The 16,446-nt window shown below is 44.4% G+C and overlaps 1 protein-coding gene across 1 annotated transcript in view; it reads left to right on the top strand.

Annotated features, from left to right (window-relative positions):
• Positions 1–16,446, top strand: part of LOC106595728 (integrin alpha-10) — a 49,352-nt gene that overhangs the window by 16,828 nt on the left and 16,078 nt on the right. The window contains exon 8 of the mRNA XM_045699045.2: positions 14,690–14,840. Coding sequence (XP_045555001.2) covers positions 14,690–14,840 — 151 coding nt within the window. The remainder of the gene's footprint in view (positions 1–14,689; positions 14,841–16,446) is intronic.

The following is a 16,446-nucleotide window of genomic DNA, read 5'->3' as shown; positions in this document are numbered from 1 at the left end:
ATGCAGGGCTTGACATTGACCTGTTTATCCACTTGTCCTTCAGACGAGGAGGTGACTGAAAATGTTGTTTGATGCAAGAAACCACTTTACAAAATAAAAAGCATTATTATTCCCATACCATTATTACAGAGAATCAGACAAATTATGCTACCATCTGCCTATTGGCTACTTAGCTTATTCAAGCCTATTTAAAAATACAACACAGATTTTCAAAGATGTCTAGAAATGCACACGTTTTGTGCTCTTGTAGGAAGCAACCACTCCCCTATTGCTGACTACAGATTCTATATAACTGGGCTAATAACTCACTAACTAGCGAAGGATATGAACAAATGTAGAAATGTGCACACGTTGCTACATGTAGCTCTCACTTTGATCTCAAAACAAGAACATCGATTGACGACTGCTCATGCTGTACAAACAGTCCAGTTCAAAGTGAATGGCACAGACCCATATATGGCAATGGTCTATTTGCATATAGGCCTACTGCAGCTCTGATTGGTTATAGTGCACCGGTCTGTGTAGAGTATGGGCCTGAGTCGTGCCTGTTAATTCAATAGAATCCTACTCCGATGCATTCTGAATACAATAACATCTCTTGAATAGTTTGTTTTGTTTTGGTATGTTGTATTGATAGTGGCTAATATTGCGTTGATTCGATCACAATTTCCACAGTAAAGGGAAACGTTGATAGTGTTAACTGACGGAAAACTCTAGAAAGTTGATTGAAGTTCAATCTCATGCTTCTCTGCGTGCGCTGATATTTATTCTGCACGGCAGTCCAGGGGAAGGTGCGCACCCGCGCTGCACGCAGTTTAGAGGGGACCTTGGTATTAACCCTTGTTTATGAGTGCTGGGTCGAAACGGTCATAGAACATGTCTGTCTGTCTGTCTGTCTGTCTGTCTGTCTGTCTGTCTGTCTGTCTGTCTGTCTGTCTGTCTGTCTGTCTGTCTGTCTGTCTGTCTGTCTGTCTGTCTGTCTGTCTGTCTGTCTGTCTGTCTGTCTGTCTGTCTGTCTGTCTGTCTGTGCTGTTTTGTTTCTTGGACTTCTAGTACGAATCAAACACACACAGATGAAAAGATACCAGAGCTGGCATTGGTAGGAAGACTGACGGGGTTGGTTGTTGCTGGGTCAGCAGAGCTGCAGGTGTGGCCACTGTAGTACAGCCTGGTTAGCTCCTACAGCCACTGCAGCTGTACAAACACACACATGCACACACAGTCACGCACACACACACACACTCTGGAGGAGTGTGAGAAGAGAAGCATCACCGGATACGCCATCGCAGAGAACACACACACACACACACACACACACACACACACACACACACACACACACACACACACAAACACTGTGAGGACAGACGTTGGGAGACAAGAAGAAAGTACAGGGAGTGAAGATTTCATGGACAAACGTACATGAAACAAAACAAGGACAGCGTCTGGACAAGGGGAGCAAAACAACATTAATGCAGACACGGGGAAGAAACTGAGGAAGTGACAGATATAGGGGAGGGTCCAGGTGAGTCCCATGAAGCGCTGAGGCGCGTAATGATGGTGACAGGTGTGCGTAATGATGGGCCGCCTGGCGCCCTCAAGCGCTAGAGAGGCGTGACACACACACACACACACACACACCCACACACACACACACACACACACACACACACACACACACACACACACACACACACACACACACACACACACACACACACACACAGGAAGCAGTATAAGACACATAGAGGCTAAATGAGTGATATAGGAGAGTAAAGCAGTCTATTTAAAGGGTATCAGCTACTGCCTCTCACTGTCATACACATTTTACCCTGTGACATACACACACACACACACACACACACACACACACACACACACACATGCTGTGTCATGACCATCACACACACACACAACACGTTGTGTCATGATCACACTCCTGACTAAAAAAGTGTAAGTACAACCAGACCTCCCAATTAACACCACTCTCTCATCTAGCTCCTCCCCTCCTTTCTCTTCCCTTCATCTCTTTCTCTTTCTCTCTTCTCCCCTTCCACATTCTGTTCTCACATATGTCCCTCTCTTTCTCTCATTTCCCCCCCTCCTTCACTTTCTCTTTCCTCCAGTTTTATCCCCTTATATTTCACACAGTCTCTCAGCCACATCAGAGCTGGGCTCTTACCCACCTCTTTTTACTAGTGGATTTCACACTATTCTTTTATTTATTACTTTCTCTGTGTCTCTTTCTCACTGTATGTTCCATAGGCCCTGGTCTCTCTGCTCTCTTTAATTGGTCAAGTGACTCTGCTGCACAGTAATTGCTGGTTTATTTCTGCTTTATGCATGTTTGTAATAAACTGTTTTTAAGTGTTTTTCTCTCTTGCTCCACTAGTGTTCTAGAATGTTTGTCTTCAGTCATCTCTCCTTTTCACAACCTCTCCTTATGTTACTTTTCCTTCCCTCTCTTTTTCCTTTCTTCTACTACATCCTCCTTTCCTCCATCTATCCTCTTGTGCTTTCTTCTCTCTCTCCTCCCTCTCTTCTCCTCTCTCCCCTCTCCTCTCTCTCCTCCCTCTCATCTCCTCTCTCTCTCCTCCCTCTCTTCTCCTCTCTCCTCCCTCTCTTCTCCTCTCTCATCTCCACCCTTTTTCTCTCTCCCTCTCCTCTCCTCTCTCTCTCCTCCCTCTCTCCTCTCGTCTCTGGCTGGCTGGCTGTATAATTAGCAGGCTGTGCAGTGGAAACGGTTGTTTTTAACCAGACCGTTTCTTGCGGGTTCACCACATACTTTATATTTAGCTTGGGCCAGAGTTACGCCTGAAAATGACTTGAGTTCACTAACACTGGCTGCACTAGGCATTGTGTGTGTGTGTCTGTGTGTGTAAGTGCTAGCAGACTCTACCCACTAAGTGTCCAGTGGTCAAAACAGGTCACCACCAGATAAACAGGGTGTGGTTATATGTTTGTGTGTGTACGTGTGTGTGCATGTGTGTACTTGCATGTGTACAAGCGTGTGTGTGTGTGGTGTGTGTGTGTGTGTGTGTGTGTGTGTTGTCGCTGCACATGCTTTGTGTTTAGGTTAGATTGTGTGTCATGGTAACACCAGTGATGTGGTAGAGCTGTACTTTAAAAGGAAATTACCAACTGTATTTAATGACTAAACTGTCTGTCTGTCTGTCTCTGTCTGTCTGTCTGTCTGTCTGTCTGTCTGTCTGTCTGTCTGTCTGTCTGTCTGTCTGTCTGTCTGTCTGTCTGTCTGTCTGTCTGTCTGTCTGTCTGTCTGTCTGTCTGTCTGTCTGTCTGCCTGTGCTGTTTCTTGGACTTCTAGTACGAATCAAACACACACAGATGAAAAGATACCAGAGCTGGCATTGGTAGGAAGACTGACGGGGTTGGTTGTTGCTGGGTCAGCAGAGCTGCAGGTGTGGCCACGGTAGTACAGCCTGGTTAACTCCTACAGCCACTGCAGCTGTACAAACACACACAGTCACGCACACACACACACACACTCTGGTGGAGTGTGAGAAGAGAAACATCACCGGATACGCCATCGCAGAGAACACACACGTGCGCGTGCACACACACACACACACACACACACACACACACACACACACACACACACACACACACACACACACACACACACACGTTGTGTCATGACCACACTCCTGACTAAAAAAGTGTAAGTACAACCAGACCTCCCAATTAACACCACTCTCTTATCTAGCTCCTCCCCTCCTTTCTCTTCCCTTCATCTCTTTCTCTTTCTCTCTTCTCCCCTTCCACATTCTGTTCTCACATATGTCCCTCTCTTTCTCTCATTTGATGTGGTAGACCTGTACTTTAAAAGGAAATTACCAACTGTATTTAATGACTAAACTGACTGACTGTATGACTGACTGACTGTATGACTGACTGACTGTATGACTGACTGACTGATTGACTGTCTGACTGTCGAACTGACTGCCTGTCTGACTGCCTGTCTGACTGATTGTCGGACTGCCTATCTGACTGACTGTTTGACTGCCTGTCGGACTGCCTGTCTGTCTGACTCATATATGGTCAAGTCTGGCCTGATTACGCCTATGGTTATTTGTCATTTTAGGGGAATTTTCAGGGTCTGTGTCACTATCCGTATCGCACCCAATCTGTTTCATAAACAGTTCTTGGAAGCGATCACACACACACTCACTCTCACACACACACACACACGTCTTTGTCACTCTCCCTCTCACACCCAATTTTTGTTTTTCCCAACTGTGTTATTTAACTCTGAGGATCACTAAATGTTATATTATCTTCTTCAAGCAGCTGTTTATTTTAAATGTAGGGAAACTCTGTGTATACACCCTAATACTCCACCCTAATCTTACCTCTCTCTCTTTCTCTCCTCTATCCTCTCCCTCCCTCTCTTTCTCTCCTCTATCCTCCCTCTCTATTTTTCTTCTCTACCTTTCTGTCTTCCTTTTGTACCCACATTCCTTTGCTCCTATCTTTCTCTGTTCTATTTTTCCTGCTCACTCACTTGTTCTCTCATCTCTCCTCTTATCACGTTTCAAGGTATGACCCAGGTGCAGACAGTGTTGAAGAAACAAAAGTTTATTCTTTCAACAGGGGCAGGCGAACGACAGGTCAAGGCAGGCAGAGGTCGGTAATCCAGAGAGGGTGTAAGGCACCGGAACAGCAGGCGGGCTCAGGGTCAGGTCAGGCAGAGGTCGGTAATCCAGAGAGGGTGTAAGGCACCGGAACAGCAGGCGGGCTCAGGGTCAGGTCAGGCAGAGGTCGGTAATCCAGAGAGGGTGTAAGGTAGCGGAACAGCAGGCAGGCTCAGGTCAGGCAGGAAAGGTCGAAACCGGGAAACTATAAAACAGGGACTATAGCAAAGAGAGGAGCAAGGGAAAACGCTGGTAGGTTTAAACGAACAAAACGAACTGGCACAGACAGACAGAAAACACAGGTATAAGTACCCAGGGGATAATGGGAAAGATGGGTGACATCTGGAGGGGGTGGAGACAAACACAAGAACAGGTGAAACAGATCAGGGTGTGACACATCTCTCTTTTTCTCTTTCTCTGTTCTGTCTTTCCTGCTCATTCACTTGTTCTCTCATCTCTCTTTTTCTCTTTCTCTTCCCTCTCCTCTCCTTCTCCCACCTTTCTCTCCCCTCTCTCTTTCTTCCTCCTCTCTCCCGCTCTCTCTGTAGTAGTCGAGGTCTGTGAAGCGTGTGGTGGCTAATTTCTGCATTACAAAATGAGGATAGTTACAAACTTCACACACAAGTCAGTTATACTTAAAACTACATCTTTAATTATTAAGATGGTTTTGCAAAAGCACTTGACCTTCACTGATGCCATTGAAAAGTGATTACACAAAAGTACAAAGATCTTTTATACCCAAGACCCACCCCTCTCAACGTACATGACGAACAACAGATCTTAGGAACAGTTCACAAAGGTTAAGTTCTGTTTGAAAGATATCTATAAAACATAGCAGACAGCAACTGCTGTATCAACAGTGTTCATTGTATAGATCAGTGTCTGGTCTTCCTACCCCAAACTGGAACCGTCTCTCCCTGCTACGGTATAGAACAGAACCATTAGCTTGTCCAATGGCATAAATCAATTGACAACTCTAGATACTCCCATCTCAAGTAAACCCCTCTTGACTCCACTCCTGGACAAGCTCACTGAGGGGAGTGAGCCTCTAGGTCATACACTATCCCACAACATAGAAAAGGAGGGGAGTGACTTGCGCACAGACATTGTGGAAACAAGTAATTGGTTCCCCATTAATCACGCCATCCCTTCACATGGTTTAAGAATAGGTAAAGACACATTCACATATGAAGAGAATGTTTCATTCTGACTTCTCCCCTCTCTGGGCCCCAAGTGACTGAGCCCTAGCTAAGGGAAAAGTACAACTGTCAACACCAGAGTCCAAAGGGCACGCCATCCTAATGACAAGTATCCCACATAAGCATATTATGCTAACAAAACATCTTAAATATCTATGTTACCCTACTAATTCTGATTCATCCGCCACATTCCCCTCTCAAGGGACTCCGTCCCTTCTAGAGAATCAGAACAGTAACGTTACAGGAGAACCAGCGTCTAAACACAGACATCACAACAGAAAAGACAGTCATCCCTCTGAGTCCCCTCTCAACTTAAATGAAAATCACAAGATTTAAGAACATTCATTCACATAAAAAATACATATATTCTACATAAACCAAAAATCACCAACAATAACTCATTGCATGGGGGTTCCTGCACATAACATCCCAAGAAACTCAGCACTGTCTCTTATTTCAATCCAACACATTATCTTAGCACTCTAGCAATTTGTCTGGGAAGGTTAAGATACACAGTCACCTGCACGAACCCATGAAGAAAAACAGAAAATGTATACAGTTTATGAGATTCAAAGCTATATTTTCCATAGACAGTGAAAAGCACATCATTAATGCATAATGCAGTGCATGCAACAATGGAGTTTAATAAAATAATCTTTAGTTATCTATCACACTCCAATGGATCAGCATAGTATGTTGGAAATGACTATTTCCATCCCAGAAACTAAAATTAGCATATCTTGTTGTACAAATCCAGGTAGTGACTCCTAGTTAAAATAAAATGTATTCCTTTGGTGCCTAATGAACATGACCCAAGACAAGCATCATGATTCCACTATTCATAAGGCAATGCCTATAGATCAAATAGATTAGGATCATTTTCACTCTCCAGATCAGAGTTTACCCATGGCATTCACCATGGCATGCTTATAATAGCGTCAACATCTTTAGTTCATAACAATCAAAACAATCAATCCCTAATACATTAATTTCTTCACTCATTTTATCGCCCCCAGAAACCTGCTCCTTTTACTCTCTATGCTTGACGTCATAGACGACCAATTCTCATAGCTTTTAGCCGTACCCTTATCCTACTCCTCCTCTGTTCGTCTGGTGATGTAGAGGTGAATCCAGGCCCTGCAGTGCCTAGCTCCACTCCTATTCCCCAGGCGCTCTCTTTTGATGACTTCTGTAACCGTAATAGCCTTGGTTTCATGCATGTTAACATTAGAAGCCTTCTCCCTAAGTTTGTTTTATTCACTGCTTTAGCACACTCTGCCAACCCGGATGTCCTAGCCGTGTCTGAATCCTGGCCTAGGAAGTCCACCAAAAGCTCTGAAATCTTCATCCCTAACTACAACATTTTCAGACAAGATAGAACGGCCAAAGGGGGCGGTGTTGCAATCTACTGCAGAGATAGCCTGCACAGTTCTGTCCTACTATCCAGGTCTGTACCCAAACAATTTGAACTTCTACTTTTAAAAATCCATCTCTCTAAAAACAAGTCTCTCACCGTTGCCGCCTGCTATAGACCACCCTCTGCCCCCAGCTGTGCTCTGGACACCATATGTGAACTGATTGCCCCCCATCTATCTTCAGAGCTCATGCTGCTAGGTGATCTAAACTGGGACATGCTTAACACCCCAGCCATCCTACAATCTAAGCTTGATTTGCCCTCAATCTCACACAAATTATCAATGATCCTTCCAGGTACCACCCCAAAGCCGTAAACACGGGCACCCTCATAGATATCATCCTAACCAACCTGCCCTCTAAATACACCTCTGCTGTTTTCAACTAAGATCTCAGCGATCACTGCCTCATTGCCTGCATCCGTAATGGGTCAGCGGTCAAACGACCTCCATTCATCACTGTCAAACTCTCCCTGAAACATTTCAGCGAGCAAGCCTTTCTCATCGACCTGGCCCGGGTATCCTGGAAGGATATTGACCTCATCCCGTCAGTAGAGGATGCCTGGTCTTTTTTTTTAAATGCCTTCCTCACCATCTTAAATAAGCATGCCCCATTCAAGAAATTTAGAACCAGGAACAGATATAGCCCTTGGTTCTCTCCAGACCTGACTGCCCTTAACCAACACAAAAACATCCTGTGTTGTTCTGCATTAGCATCGAACAGCCCCCGTGATATGCAACTTTTCAGGGAAGTTAGAAACCAATATACACAGGCAGTTAGAAAAGCCAAGGCTATCTTTTTCAAGCAGAAATTTGCTTCCTGCAACACAAACTCAAAAAAGTTCTGGGACACTGTAAAGTCCATGGAGAATAACCTCTTACATCTAGACGTTCCGCTAGCGGAACACCTGCTCCAATATCCAATGATAGGCGTGGCGCGAATTACAAATTCCTCAAAAATACAAAAACTTCAATTTTTCAAACATATGACTATTTCACAGCATTTTAAAGACAAGACTCTCCTTTATCTAACCACACTGTCCGATTTCAAAAAGGCTTTACAGCGAAAGCAAAACATTAGATTATGTCAGCAGAGTACCAAGCCAGAAATAATCAGACACCCATTTTTCAAGGTAGCATATAATGTCACAAAAAACAAAACCACAGCTAAATGCAGCACTAACCTTTGATGATCTTCATCAGATGACAACCCTAGGACATTATGTTATACAATGCATGCATGTTTTGTTCAATCAAGTTCATATTTATATCAAAAACCAGCTTTTTACATTAGCATGTGACGTTCAGAACTAGCATCCGGGGAATTTACTAACAATTTACTAAATTACTCACGATAAACGTTCACAAAAAGCATAACAATTATTTTAAGAATTATAGATACAGAACTCCTCTATGCACTCGATATGTCCGATTTTAAAATAGCTTTTTGGTGAAAGCACATTTTGCAATATTCTAAGTACATAGCCCAGCCATCCCGGGCTAGCTATTTAGACACCCGGCAAGTTTAGCGTTCACCAAAATCAGATTTACTATTACAAACATTTGATTACCTTTTGTTGTCTTCGTCAGAATGCACTCCCAGGACTGCTACTTCAATAACAAATGTTGGTTTGGTCCAAAATAATCCATCGTTATATCCGAATAGCGGCGTTTTGTTCGTGCGTTCCAGAAACTATCCGAAATGGTAAATCAGGGTCGCGCGAATGGCGCAATTCGTGACAAAAAAATTCTAAATATTCCATTACCGTACTTCGAAGCATGTCAATCGCTGTTTAAAATCAATTTTTATGCAATTTATCTGGTAAAAAAGCGATAATATTCCGACCGGGAATCTCCTTTTCGGTAAACAGAGGAAAAAACACAAAGACGGGGGCAGCCAGTGCACGCGCCTAAGCCCACAGTCCCTTGATCGGCCACTTGACAAAGGCGATAATGTGTTTCAGCCTGGGGCTGGAATGACGACATTCAGGTTTTTCCCGGGCTCTGAGAGCCTATTGGAGCCGTGGGAAGTGTCACGTTACCGCAGAGATCCTTTGTAATGGAATGAGATGTCAAAGAAAGACAATAAATGGTCAGACAGGCCACTTCCTGTAAAGGACTCTCTCAGGTTTTGACCTGCCATTTGAGTTCTGTTATAATCACAGACACCATTCAAACAGTTTTAGAAACTTTGGAGTGTTTTCTATCCAAAGCCAATAATTATATGCATATTCTACTTACTGGGCAGGAGTAGTAACCAGATTAAATCGGGTACTTTTTTTATCCAGCCGTGTCAATACTGCCCCCTAGCCCTAACAGGTTAAACGTGTTACTGTTCTGTACGGTGTTTGCCGGGCTGCGCCCCGTGCGTTAAACGTTTCCGTACGATTCTCCTATTTTTGGGTGTTATGCGCACCCTGTGCTTTTTTTCGGACGCCTTATTGTCTACGGTGGAAATAAACTTTTGATCTACCGGACCTCAGTCTCCTGCATTTGACTCTGCTCCTTTCCTGCTCCTAAGAGAATACGTGACAGTAATCAGTCAGATGTTAAAGGTGTCATATTAATCTCCTGGAATGTGCACGGTCTCGGGCACACACGCAAAAAGGGTATGGTATTTAAGCAATTGAAATCACTTGGTGCTGACATCATTTTACTGCAAGAAACGCACATAAATGCCACGGTGCAGCGGCATCTGAGATCCAACTGGATTTCTCAAGTTTATCAATCACCCTTCTCTTCCAAGGCTTGAGGTGTTGCTATTCATTTCTGTAAAAACATCCCTTTTCAACTCTCGTCCTTGTCTACAGACCCACACGGTAAGTATATCATAGTATCAGGGAAAATTAACTATTTATCTGTCACCCTATTTAACGTTTATGGCCCAAACATTGATGACCCACATTTCTTTCGTAATGTCTTTGATTTACTCCCAGATCTTAGTACCACTAATCTAATAATCAAAGGCGATTTTAATTGTTACATTGACCTGTATCTTGACAGACTGTCTACAAGTACTCCACCAAATATCACCTCTGTCCAGGTTCTAAATAATCTAATCAAATCCAGCAATCTAGTGGACATCTGGAGACGGCAACATCCCACAGACAGACTACTCATTCTACTCTCATGTTCCCAAGTATTATTCTACAATCGACTACTTCCAAATAGATTCCAAATTGATACCCAACGTGCTCAATTTGAAATGACATAGCATCTTAATAAGTGACCACAGTCCAATTATCTTGTCCCTCAATCTTGCTTTAACAAAACAGAATTACAGTTGGCGTTTTAACCCCTCCTTGCTCACAGACCATGAATTAATTGACTGCATGACAGCCAAGTTCAAGTCCGGGCTCTGGCTGGGCCACTCAAGGACATTCAGAGACTTGTCCCGAAGCCATTCCTGCGTTGTCTTGGCTGTATGCTTAGAGTCGTTGTCCTGTTGGAAGGTGAACCTTCTCCCCAGTCTGAGGTCCTGAGCGCTCTGGAGCAGGTTTTCATCAAGAGTCTCTCTGTACTTTGCTCCGTTCATCTTTCCCTCGATCCTGACTAGTCTCCCAGTCCCTGCCACTGAAAAACATCCCCACAGCATGGTTCTGCCACCCCCATGCTTCACCGTAGGGATGGTGCCAGACGTGATGCTTGGCATTCAGTAATATGATCAAATTTCTTGGTTCTAGTCCGGATTTTAGCAGCCGTATTTAGCACTAACTGAAGTTTATTTAGTGCTTTATCCGGGGAGCTGGAAAGTAGAGCATTGCAGTAGTCTAACCTAGAAGTTACAAAAGCATGGATTCATTTTTCTGCATAATGTTTGGATAGAAAATTCTAATTTTTGCAATGTTACGTAGATGGAAAAAAGCTGTCCTTGAAACAGTCTTGATATGTTCGTCAAAAGAGAGATCAGGGTCCAGAGTAACGCCGAGGTCCTTCACAGTTTTATTTGAGGCGACAGTACAACCATCAAGATTAATTGTCAGATTCAATAGATCTCTTTGTTTCTTGGGACCTAGAACAAGCATTTTTGTTTTGTCCGAGTTTAAAAGAAGAAAGTTTGCAGCCATCCACTTCCTTATGTCTGAAACACAGGCTTCCAGCGAGGGCAATTGTGGGGCTTCACCATGTTTCATTGAAATGTACAGCTGTGTGTCATCCACATAGCAGTGAAAGTTAACATTATGTTTTTGAATGACATCCCCAAGAGTTAAAATATATAGTGAAAACAATAGTGGTCCTACAACGGAACCTTGAGGAACACAGAAATGTACAGTTGATTTGTCAGAGGACAAACCATTCACAGAGACAAACTGATATCTTTCCGACAGATAAGATCTAAACCAGGCCAGAACTTGTCCGTGTAGACCAATTTGGGTTTCCAATCTCTCCAAAAGAATGTGGTGATTGACGGTATCAAAAGCAGCACAAATTCAAACAGTTTTAGAAACTTTAGGGTGTTTTCTATCCATATATAATAAGTATATGCATATTCTAGTTACTGGGTAGGATTAGTAACCAGATTAAATCGGGTACGTTTTTTATCCAGCCGTGAAAATACTGCCCCCTAGCCATAAGAGGATAAGAACACCTCCTCCCAGCTGCCCACTGCACTGAGGATAGGAAACTCTGTCACCTCCGATAAATCCACTATAATTGAGAATTTCAATAAGCATTTTTCTACAGCTGGCCATGCTTTCCACCTGGCTACCCCTACCGCGGTCAACAGCACTGCACCCCCCACAGCTACTCGCCCAAGCCTTCCCCATTTCTCCTTCTCCCAAATCCAGTCAGCTGATGTCCTGAAAAAGCTGCAAAATCTGGACGCCTACAAATCAGCCGGGCTAGACAATCTGGACCCTTTCTTTCTAAAATTATCTGCCGAAATTATTGCAACCCCTATTACCAGCCTGTTCAGCCTCTCTTTCGTGTCGTCTGAGATTCCAAAAGATTGGAAAGCAGCTGCTGTCATCCCCCTCTTCAAAGGAGTGGACACTCTTGACCCAAACTGCTACAGACCTATATCTATCCTACCCTGACTTCCTAAGGTCTTCGAAAGCCAAGTCAACAAACAAATTACCGACCATTTCGAATCCCACCGCACCTTCTCCGCTCTGCAATCTGGTTTCAGAGCTGGTCATGGGTGCACCTCAGCCATGCTCAAGGTCCTAAACGATATTGTAACCGCCATCGATAAGAAACAATACTGTGCTGCTGTATTCATTGACCTGGCCAAGGCTTTCGACTCTGTCAATCACCACATCCTCATCGGCAGACTCAATAGCCTTGGTTTCTCAAATGATTGCCTCACCTGGTTCACCAACTACTTCTCTGATAGAGTTCAATGTGTCAAATCGGATGGCCTGTTGTCCGACTCTCTGGTAGTCTCTATGGGGGTGCCACAGGGTTCAATTCTTGGGCCAACTCTTTTCTCTGTATACATCAATGATGTCGCTCTTGCTGCTGGTGAGTCTCTGATCCACCTCTACGCAGACGACACCATTCTGTATACTTCTGGCCCTTCTTTGGACACTGTGTTAACAACCCTCCAGACGAGCTTCAATGCCATACAACTCTCCTTTCATGGCCTCCAACTGCTCTTAAATACAAGTAAAAGTAAATGCATGCTCTTCAACCAATCCCTGCCCGCACCTGCCCGCCCGTCCAGCATCACTACTCTGGACGGTTCTTACTTAGAATATGTGGACAACTACAAATACCTAGGTGTCTGGTTAGACTGTAAGCTCTCCTTCCAGACTCACATCAAACATCTCCAATCCAAAGTTAAATCTAGAATTGGCTTCCTATTTCGCAACAAAGCGTCCTTCACTCATGCTGCCAAACATACCCTCGTAAAACTGACCATCCTACCGATCCTCGACTTCGGCGATGTCATTTACAAAATAGCCTACTCAATAAACTGGATGCAGTCTATCACAGTGCCATCCGTTTTGTCACCAAAGCCCCATATACTACCCACCACTGCGACCTGTATGCTCTCGTTGGCTGGCCCTCGCTTCATACTCGTCGCCAAACCCACTGGCTCCAGGTCATCTACAAGACCCTGCTAGGTAACGTCCCCCCTTTTCTCAGCTCACTGGTCACCATAGCAGCACCCACCTGTAGCATGCGCTCCAGCAGGTATATATCTCTGGTCACCCCCAAAGCCAATTCCTCCTTTGGCCGTCTCTCCTTCCAGTTCTCTGCTGCCAATGACTGGAACGAACTACAAACATCTCTGAAACTGGTAACACTTATCTCCCTCACTAGCTTTAAGCACCAGCTGTCAGAGCAGCTCACAGATCACCGCACCTGTACATAGCCCATCTATAATTTAGCCCAAACAACTACCGCTTCCCCTACTGTATTTATTTATTTATTTTGCTCCTTTGCACCCCATTTTTTTATTTCTACTTTGCACTTTCCTCTACAAATCTACCATTCCAGTGTTTTACTTGCTATATTGTATTTACTTTGCCACCATGGCCTTTTTTTCCTTTACCTCCCTTATCCCACCTCATTTGCTCACATTGTATATAGACTTATTTTCTACTGTATTATTGACTGTATGTTTGTTTTACTCCATGTGTAACTCTGTGTTGTTGTATGTGTCGAACTGCTTTGCTTTATCTTGGCCAGGTCGCAATTGTAAATGAGAACTTGTTCTCAACTTGCCTACCTGGTTAAATAAAGGTGAAATAATAAATAAATAAATAAATAAATAAATAAATGTGGTGTACTCCTCAAGGCCATCGGAAGAATCCCAGAACATTTTCCAGTCTGTGCTAGGAAAACAGTCCCGTAGTTTAGCATCTGCTTCATCTGACCACTTTTTTATGGACCGATTCACTGGTACTTCCAGCTTTCATTTTTGCTTGTAAGCAGGAATCAGGAGGATAGAATTATGGTCAGATTTGCCAAATGAAGGGCTTTGTACGCGTCTCTGTGTGTGGAGTAAAGGTGATCTAGAATTTTTTTCCCACTGGTTGCGCATTTAACATGCTGATAGAAATGATGTAAAACGGATTTAAGTTTCCCTGCATTAAAGTCCCAGGCCACTCGGAGCGCTGCCTCTGGGTGAGCGGTTCCCTGTTTGCTTATTTCCTTATACAGCTGACTGAGGGACGTCTTAGTGCCAGCATCCGTCTGTGGTGGTAGATAAACAGCCACAAAAAAATAGATGAAAACTCTCTTGGCAAATAGTGTGGTCTACAGCTTGTCATGAGATACTCTACTTCAGGCAATGGTGTTTCGGATCCAACTCCAGAACAATATTTGTGTTTTATTGTGGTTTGGTTCAGGGTAACGGAAAGAGAATGTACATGTAAGCAGTTTGGGTCTTGAACCAGTATGTGCTGTTTTAACATGCTGACAACAGCACTATGATATTTACCTAATAAAGTTCTTTATAACTCTCTTTCTCCAGTACGGAGGCATTCAGCCCTGAGCGGGGGGCGAGGGAGGGGGCCACCAAGGTCATGATCGTGGTGACGGATGGAGAGTCACATGATGGGGAGGAGCTACCGGACGCTCTGGAGGAGTGTGAGAAGAGAAACATCACCAGATATGCCATCGCTGTGAGTACACACACACATGCACACACACACAGACGCGCACACACCACAGACGCGCACACACACACAGACGCGCACACACACACAGACGCGCACACACACACAGACGCGCACACACACACAGACGCACACACACACAGACGCACACGCACACACACACAGACGCACACACATACACACACACACAGACGCATGCACACACACACACTGTTTCATAGAGCACATGAATCCAGCATGCCTGCTACACCACAAACTCGCTAACCAATATGGCAGACAGTCTCACCAACCAACCCCACTCCTGAAATAGCTGTATTGAAACAGCTTTTCCACCATACCACCTCACATACCCTGCATAACGTGAGAGCTAGCCATCCTGCCCATTCAGCCTCAAACTGGCCTGAAATAATGCCCGTGGTCTTTAAAATAGCCCCAGCAAATCACTAACTGAACCCCTCTGGCTCCTTAAAATAACCCAGTGGGTAACAACAGCTATGTCTTCCTGCCTCACCCCACCCCCCTAACACACACACACACACACACACACACACACACACACACACACACACACACACCCACACACATCATCAGTGTCTCGAGTGATGTGGTTTTGGTGGTGTGGTAGAACAGACTCCAGTGGCTGGGTAGTCTGAGACTCCTCCCCAGCCCACAATATAAACACTGGGACCTGCAGAGCCACTTTCACCAGAGGAACCACAATATAAACACTGGGACCTGCAGAGCCACTGTCACTAGAAGAACCACAATATAAACACTGGGACCTGCAGAGCCACTGTCACCAGAGGAACCACAATATAAACACTGGGACCTGCAGAGCCACTTTCACCAGAGGAACCACAATATAAACACTGGGACCTGCAGAGTCAATGTCACCAGAAGAACCACAATATAAATACTGGGACCTGCAGAGCCACTGTCACCAGAGGAACCACAATATAAACACTGGGACCTGCAGAGCCACTGTCACCAGAAGAACCACAATATAAACACTGGGTCCTGCAGAGCCACTGTCACCAGAGGAACCACAATATAAACACTGGGACCTGCAGAGCCACTGTCAGAGAGATGGGGGGACTGAGAGAGAGAGAGAGACAGGGGGGACTGAGAGAGAGAGAGACAGGGGGGACTGAGAGAGAGAGAGAGAGAGAGAGAGAGAGAGAGATGGGCCTACAGCAGCATCTAGATCTTCTGCAAAGATTCTGTCAGACCTGGGCCCTGATAGTAAATCTCAGTAAGACAAAAATAATAGTGTTCCTAAAAAGGTCCAGTTGCCAGGACCACAAATACAAATTCCATCTAGACACTGTTGCCCTAGAGCACACAAAAAACTATACATACCTCGGCCTAAACATCAGCACCACAGATAACTTCCACAAAGCTGTGACCGATCTGAGAGACAAGGCAAGAAGGGCCTTCTATGTCATCAAAAGGAACATAAAATGTAAGATACTAATTAGGATCTGGCAAAAAATACTTGAATCAGTTATAGGACCCATTGCCCTTTATGGTTGTGAGGTCTGGGGTCCGCTCACCAACCAAGAATTCACAAAATGCGACAAACACCAAATTGAGACTCTGCATGCAGAATTCT

This window comes from Salmo salar, chromosome 02 (assembly GCF_965601325.2).
Source record: "Salmo salar chromosome 02, fSalSal1, whole genome shotgun sequence".
Taxonomy (NCBI): domain Eukaryota; kingdom Metazoa; phylum Chordata; class Actinopteri; order Salmoniformes; family Salmonidae; genus Salmo; species Salmo salar.
The sequence above is the reverse complement of the archived record's forward strand: the minus strand, read 5'-3'. Positions and strand labels throughout refer to the sequence as shown.